We start from the raw sequence: 8,663 nt of genomic DNA on the forward strand, positions 1-8,663 counted from the left end.
AATAAATTATATAAAATAAGGTATTTAAAAACAGATCAAGATAGCATTAACAGCTATTTCTCGAAGTAGTGTGATTATTCTCTTTCTATATAGCACATTTATTCAAATTATATTAAAAAATTACCACATATATGAAAAAACTCAATCTCTAACGACACCCAACTCTGGCCCTGGGTGCCCACAGAAGAATCCTAAAATCAACTCAGAAGAATTATTACTTTAATGTTTCTCCAAATGTGAATATTAGTTAGATCCAGCCATGATTTATGCAAAGATTTTGGTTTAGTTCACCGTAGTATTACTGATGTTTAATCTAACATCATCAACTTCACCTTTATTTATTTCTCTCCCTCTTTCTCTCTCTCTCTCCCCCTCCATCTCCCCCTCTTTAACCACATGCATCTTTCAAACCATGATATGATTCTGTGGTATTGTTGTTCTCTCTGAAACACACCGTTTCCTGCCATGCACCACTGAATCTTCCATGATGTTGCCTGGGATACTTACCATAGTATACAAGCTTTGAAGGTGTTTTGCCTTGATCTCAATTTCCTAAACAAATTAGTGATGGCCTCTTCACTAAATGTCTGAGTGGCTCCTGAATAACTATTCCCATCAGTTCTGACTCTCCCTCTTTTATCAGCCCTTCCTTAAGCACTTCAGTATTTATTTATTTATTTATTTCACGTCCAACTATCAACCCATAGACCAGGAACAACCCTTGATACTATTTTCTCTGAGAACACCCCCTCCCTGACAGCTAAGTGCATCTTTTAGCACTTGCCCACAGCCAAGAGTTTGCACGCTGAGGTGTTGACTTAAAGCAAAGAAGAGGTGGGGCCAGATATATGCATGACCACTCACATGCATGTGGTCAGCACCTTGACATCTAGAAGAGTTACCAACTGGATAGAGCCCACAGCTCATCTTCCCTAGCTGTGCACACCTGATATCAGACTGTTTTCTGGTAATTCTGCTAGTGCAGTGTCCCAGCATGATTGCACAGCAGCAAATTGCTTCCACACAGCATTCGTTCTAGTTCCAGGTTCACCTCTTCTATCCTTGCTACTCAAATCATCATTCAGGACTAAACAGAACTGAAAATGGTAAGACTCTGCCCGAGACTTCTGTGCTTTTTCTGTACCAGTGCAGGCCATCTGCCAGTTCTAGGAGTCCCAGGTTGTCAGTGCATTTGCCAGTTCAATGCATCAGAACATGCAATCGTGACTCCTAAGGAAATGCTTTCTCTTCTCAGAATCCCACTTTTATAATTTTGTTCCTTCTTGATTTCTAGAGACTTGCCAATATTATTTTCCTTCCTTCTTTTCAACTTACTTCCTTATTCTTCTTTTCCATGCTATCTTTTGACTCCTTTGCTTTCCCCCAAAGAAGTGAAATCAGTCCTCTTCTGCTTATACTTACTATACTTTTAGACTTTACATTTGAGCCAATTTGCTCTGCAGCCTTGAGGGGTATAGAAGGAGGGTGAGGATATAAAGAGGGAGGAGAGAATTAAGGAAGACAAATAAACAACAAGGTCCATGTCAATAAAAGCTGCACTAGTATATCATATAGTAGTTAAGTCTTCTTAACAGTAGATGAAGATATACCAGTACAGCTCATTTTATACTAACTTAGTATCCTTTCCTCAAGTGAAAACAAGCTATCTCATTAAATCAAATTCACTGATGTGGGTGTTCTGCTGTGTCTATAACGTCAAGTAGAAATTAAATTTTCCACACTCAAGTGATGCAGCAATGCAAGCACTAGAATTACCCTGTCTTTATCTAGGCTAGGGGAAAAATTTCTGAACTTTTCATATTCAAATATATACTCTATTATCAATAAATTATTTTATTATCTTTATATGCTACTTCCTATTCGAAATATATTAAAATGGAAAGGACATAAAAAGGTCCTTAAAGCTTCATGATATTTTGTCATATTTTCTGAAATTGTAAGAATAATTACTCATCTGTGGCTTTTAGAGAAACACCTGAAATTTTGCAGAACATTAAGGTTCTCCTCAGGCTCTGAGGATATACTCACATATAATTGCACACATTTTTATTCATTCCAGATGATCTTTACAGGTGGGATGATTGTGCAAATCTTTAAAATGCCATTTTCCCTTCTCATTTGTTACTGCAGCCTTTCATTCAAATTTAAGTACTATCAAAATTACTTTTTATAAGACTGTGGTGCCCTGGCTGACAGCTAAGCACTGCACAGCCGCTTACTCACTCACTCACTCACTCACTCTCCCTGCCCCAGCGGGATGGGGAGGATAACAGGAAGAGCAAAAGCAAGAAAGCTCATGGGTTGAGTTAAAGATACTTTAAGCAGTGAAGGAAAAATAAAGTAGAAAAAAAAGAAATAAAACAAATCAAGGGATGCAAAGGCAATCACTCACCACTTCACACAAGCAGACCAATGCCCAGGCAGCCTTTGATCAGTGGTTACCTTCCCCAGATCCCTCCCTCAGTTTTTGTTGCTAAGCATGACATTATATGGCATGGAATATCTGATTAGGTGGTTTGGGTTCCTCGCTGTGTTCCCTCTCAACTTCTTGTGCATTCCCAACACAGTCACGTGCGTGTAGGAGGAGCAGAATGAGAAAGAGAGAATGCCTCGGAACTGCAAACACTGTTAAGCAACAGCTAAAATACGGGTGTGTTATCAACACTGTTTTATCAACATTGTTTTGGTCACAAATCCAAAACAGAGCACCATAAGGGCTTCTATAAAGAAATTTAACTCCATTCCCACCAGACCTAGTACAAAGATTTATATACAACTACAGAAATAATAAAAATCAGAGAATAATTGGATTAGGAGCTGCATAAATATAAAGAGGAAAACTCCATCCACAGTTAAAATAAATCTGTAACTAGCATTATTTTAGACAAAGACTCTTCAATCCAGACTACTAAGAAAATGTCCAGAATACAGAAAATAAGACTATTCTTCTTTGGAAATAATATTTATATTACGAAAAATGTAGATTTTTTTCACATTGAAGATAATTCCCTCATCAAGATTCAAAAAGTTTTCTAAACATATGATGAAAGAAGAGGAAAATGTGGTATTTCTCAACAAGCAGGGTGATGCATTGGAGCAGCTAGTTAAATACAAAGACTGCACACCTTATTTGAGTATATCTACAGAATAACCCAGTTAAAGCAAATCTGCATTCCCAAACACAAACAAAACCTCTGTTAGAAGAACAGTGGTTAGGTACAGATCTGAGGTCCTATTATATCAGGCATGCAACAGAGTTGAAATGCTTTCTAATAAGGCTTTTATAACATGTTTTCTGTCAAGAGATTATGAATAAAAGCATTAAATTCTGCTTTCTTTATCATGCATTGTCCACATGCTTTGCAGCAAGAGAACAACCAAGTTGTCATGAGTGGAAAGGAAGGTCTTACAAAAAGAGCTATACATACAAAACAAGAACACATTATTAGCTTCTTTTGGTGGGTTCCTCCCCCTTCAGCAGTACATGGTGTTTCAGTCAAGCTGGCGTGTAAACCTAACATAACAGCAGGCTAAAGAGAATATTCTTGAAAATCGCCAGGCCCCTTGATTCTTTTTAGTACCTCTGAAGTCAATACACAGCAAATAACATTTCTAAATAACTGTAATCTATTCACAATATTAAATGCTTGAGTATTCAACTTCACTCTAAGGACTGATCGACCACAGACAGGAGATGGCATAGGGGAGAGAGAATGAAGAAAAGGCTCCCTTATCCAGAGACGACAACCCATTTAAGCAGCTAGTTGCAAAATAAAAGCATTTTTTTATTATAAACTTCTGGGCCGGAACCAACGGGGTGGGATTCTTGGGTTGCCTTGGTCATTGGGGTTTTTTTTGCGCTTATTGTTTTGTTTGGTTTTTTAATACTTCCCTTATAAATCACTAAGACATCATACTGCTTGTCTTTAAAGAAAAACTACAAATATTTTCATCTACTTTATAACAGGACAAAGTATTTCCATAACCAGTAAAACCTTTGGATGTCTTCTGAGGTTGAGAGCCAAATGCAGTTTACTAGAGATATTACGTTCTGAGTAATACACATAAAAATGTTTCTAGGCACTTCATTTGTAAGTGAGATTCTAATTTGGACATTAATGGCTAAATACACAACTCTTGGGAACCAAATATCCAAAAGAAAAAATTTTATTGAATTATAGGAAGGATCAAGAATATAAGTTTTGAAGTTTGATCCTCTTAAAGAGTCCTACAGTAACCAAAGACAAGAAATCAAAAAGAAACTCCCAAAATATTGCCACTAACCACTCAAAATTATACATACTAGAAAGAAGTAGCTCTGAGGAATACAGTTATGGTAGGGCAAAGTGCATGCAATATGGCTAAATAACAATAGTTACACACCTCAGAGTTCTGCATAGTGATCCTGAAAGTTAAGGAAGCTACTGAAATATCAAACTATTTTGACTAATACTTGCATTTTTACAGTTCTGCTGAAACCATTACTGAGATTGTCCTTAAACTTCGTTAGAGATAAATGCTCTTCTCTACTAATTTAATTTGCCTTTGTACAGGAAGATCAGGACATGGGGATAGAGTTACATCATACCATGTGACTAAATGAGACTACAAGTTGCAGAAAAAAGAAAGCTCTCTTCAAAAGCATCCAGTGCACTTAGCATTATCACATTTTATGGAGTACACTGTCTACTTTACTGATCATATTGCAAAATTTATTTCACCTTCTATTCTTGCATTCTGTATGTGATTTATATGAAGAAAATGTGATCCTCTGCACTTTACAGTAACTGTATGATTGATGGCAATATATTTAAAATAACATTTTTCTATTAATACAAGAGATTACTCAAAACAATCACTCTCCTAGCATCTGGGGAAATTAATTTTCAAAAGGAATACGAAACGAGTGCATTTTGCAACTTTGAGCATTTACACAATTACCTGTAACATCAGCTCACAGTCATCTCTTCCAACAAAAATCATTTCTCGTGGCAGCCTATGGCGGGTGCCTCCACTGCTCACCAAAAACCAAGATGTTAAGCTCATTTTCTGCTTAGCTGATAAAACCTTGGCAATGCTACGTCATCCTGAAGTGAGAAAGAAAGAGAAAGAGAGACAGAGAAATTCATTTTAGTTATTTTTAGCTACAGTTCCCGCTCAGCAAACACCATGAGCAGAACACAAAAAAGCCTCTGAAAATACAGCATTCTCAATAGCGTGTACTGAATCCAGCAATCACAGGAAGTGACAGGCTCCAGATTTACATAGTCTGAGGCTTCATGCAACTAGGCAAATTTAATCGGAGGTAAGCTTCTTCAAAATGAACAAGCAGCTTGTTAATGCCAAACGTCAAGTTGTCAGAAAGCTTTTAACATTTGATTGCTTATTATCAACATAATTGCTACATTAATGCTCCACTATCACAACCAATAAACAACATGGTAAACGCTCACAAAAAACAGCAAGTAACTTGCATGTGTGCCATTACATTTTCCTGCGAAAAAGAACCACTTCATTTGGTTTTAACCTCAGGTCCTCTGTACTGCACCAAGTGAAAGCTTAAATTAAAGGAAGTTTTGCTTCTTCTTTAATGTTAGATTTTACCACCAAAACTTTTATCTTGGAAATTTAACGGTGTACATTTAGACTTGTAAACAAAGCAGAGCAAAGTGAACAATTTAGAAGTTATTTAGAACTAATAAAACTGAAAGCAGTGTTTCTATGAAACTTTACCTTAATTTTTCAATATATGTGACATACTACATACTTCCACAGGAAAAAGCCACAGCTATTTAAAATGTCATAAAATACTACAAAAAAAATCCCAAACAACCAAAAATGGAACAACAACAAAAAAAACCACCAAAACAAAACTTGAAAACTTGATAAAAACTCCTATGGAAAACTTCAAATAATATGGCCTACTCAACACTGGACAAAAATACCATTAAAAGCACTCTCCAGAGCAAATAAATGGTTGATTCTTGGAAAAGCCTTTAAGAAGTACTCCAAATCTCTCTTTAAGAAAAAGCAAGGCAAAGCAATCATTTCATTCATTCGTTACCGACCTGTATTCACTAGAAGAGAAGCTAAAGAAAACAAAAAGCAACCAGTCTCCATTCCTCTCAGTAACAAATAGCTGGTACATCTCTTATTTATATGTCATTTAGTGATATTATGCACGGGCAGCAAATATACTGTAAGCAGACAAACTGGTAGCAGATGAGCATAATCTGCACGATAACAAGAATACACGAGGTTCTCTAAACCAAGACTAACACGTAAGCACCAAGTAGGACCACAGTACCAGCACTACCCCATTAGCTAACTACAATCAAGGAAAGACACCACAAATTATGAAAACTTGCAGTGAGCCTTAGCTAGGTCAAAACTGCATCTGAAAATGACAAAAATGACATTTACAAAACAGTAAGTCAAAAGCATACCATGGCTGGTGCTAAAATGAACCAGCAGAACTGTCAACTCAGTTAAAAAAATGCAGTTAGAATGGAAGAAATTATAAAGATTTAATGTGCTAAAGAGTTACTTAATAAAAAAGTAAATATGTATTACAACAAAGTGTTCCCCTAAACAGTGATACCTACAATAGGATTACCTTTCCACAGCTGCATCACAACACATTCTTCAAATGAAACTTATGGCCACTTAATGTTCTCCAACTTAATGGAAGAGGTGATACAGCAACTCTATTACACATTATTCATAGAAAATATGAAGATGACAAACTAAATCTACAAGAATAACTTGCTGAAATAAAGTTTAAAGACAACTAGTTAGCAAGGGTTTTAATAATTAAAACAGTTTATCCGGGACCAGTGAAGGAAATTAACATTTGTATTTTTAATTTAACTTAGTTTAAAAGATAAACTAGGTCAATCAAATGACATTTTACATTACTTTTAAGAAAGCAAAAGGAAGTATCAAAAGTGGCCAGCCTAGGTTCTAGCTTTTATAAGTAAACTGAATGGATGTTTGACAGCAAGCTTGTGTTCAATATCAAAGCTCCAAACTTAATTTATATTTCACTGCTTTTTAAATCCCTCATCTGCTTATCATAACACTTATACCATTTCAACTTCCTGCTCTAATTGAAAATTCATTAAAAATCCTCCAAGAGTACATAAACTATTTTAATAAGTTCTTACTCAAATACTGGTTTAGTTTACATAGGTAGACTGCCAACAAAGGAGAAAAATATTTTTATTTATATAAGACACGTATGTTAACAACTACTGAACTAGAAAAAAAAAAACTAAACCCCAAACTTCCCACAAATGAAAAAGCTTGACAACAAACAGATTAAATTAAGCTATCTGAAATAACTTTATAAAATGTATTATACAAAGCAATCATTGCCACACAGCTTGGCAGCACATTTGTAGTTAAAAGCCCATCACCATTTATTTCTAAGTTAATAATGTTGTTCTTTTCAAACAGCACTGTCTCAACTATGACGAATCATCAACCTAGATACATATTTTACTTTAAAGCATTCTTCAGAATAAACCAATGCCTTTGATCAAAGCTCTGCTGAAATTCTGCACAGCAAAACTGGCTGAAAAAAGGATACAGGAGCAACAGATACTTAATATCAGAACAAAAAAGTGCATTAAAAATTTTATATGAAACCACACACTTAGCAGTTATATAGACAGTATATGGGCAATTACATCGCACCCTGAAAACCTGATGAAAGCTAAGAATATTTTTAATATGCTGCTGTATTAAGAACGCTGGCTGTAGTATTCTGAATAACACAAGGATGAAAGAGTGCTCACTGTCTAGGAGACATCAAATTACATTCTTATATGACAGATGCAAAATCATCGTCACCAGTGGCGCACAGCGCAAATTTAGGTCATGGTAATTCTTACAATGAAACATGGATACTAAAAGGTCACACTAGGTTCAATAAGCAATAAGTATTCATGGAAGAAAAAAAAAATCACCACACCTATTAAATGAAGCTACCCCACATATAGCTCAGGAACTGTGTGGACTGTGCACTTTGAGAGGTTGGGAACATGCTCTAGTGAGGATTCACTTGCTATTGTTCTGCTTAAAAACCTTTCTTCATTACCTCGCCTTTGTTTAAGGGGAACAGGACACTGGCCCAGATGGACCAGTCTCACTCCAGTATGGACTACACTGTTTAGATAAGTATTTACAAAAAATATTATTATTTCTTTCTTAGAAAAATGAATTTTAAGTATTTTATTTAAGCATTTTGTCTTATTAGTCCTTCCTAATATAGCAGTATTGTGTTGTAATCTTTAAACAAACTAGTAAACATTTCAGCATTAAGATTTCATCATTGAAAGCAATACCTCATTCTAGATACCTGGAAATCAGTTCCTGAGACATCTACTGCAACTGCAAAACATTTCTCTGTCTGCAGAAGAGACAGCATTTAATGGTGAAGGACTGTGAATTTCAAAAGGCAGTAACCAGTGTGTAAGCACAAACACATGGGTATTAAGTCATTTGAAACAGATGATGCAGCAGCAGGGAAATTGGCTCCATCATCCCTGTAAATGTAATTCAGTCCTAAGAACCAAAGCCCTGCAATATGGAGCCAAAAGATGGGTGTAACCAATTTCAAATATGTCTAGAGAAACACT

The 8,663-nt window shown here is 35.7% G+C and overlaps 1 protein-coding gene across 1 annotated transcript in view; it reads right to left on the bottom strand.

Moving 5' to 3' along the window:
• LOC104539991 (centrosomal protein of 170 kDa-like) overlaps positions 1-5,102 on the bottom strand; it is a gene marked incomplete at its 3' end in the record, with an annotated part of 42,412 nt that extends 37,310 nt beyond the window's left edge. Inside the window, exon 1 of the mRNA XM_010183678.1 lies at positions 4,963-5,102. Coding sequence (XP_010181980.1) covers positions 4,963-5,067 — 105 coding nt within the window. The remainder of the gene's footprint in view (positions 1-4,962) is intronic.
• Positions 5,103-8,663: the final 3,561 nt, after the last annotated feature.

This window comes from Mesitornis unicolor, unplaced genomic scaffold, assembly GCF_000695765.1.
Source record: "Mesitornis unicolor isolate BGI_N332 unplaced genomic scaffold, ASM69576v1 scaffold45250, whole genome shotgun sequence".
Taxonomy (NCBI): Eukaryota; Metazoa; Chordata; class Aves; order Mesitornithiformes; family Mesitornithidae; genus Mesitornis; species Mesitornis unicolor.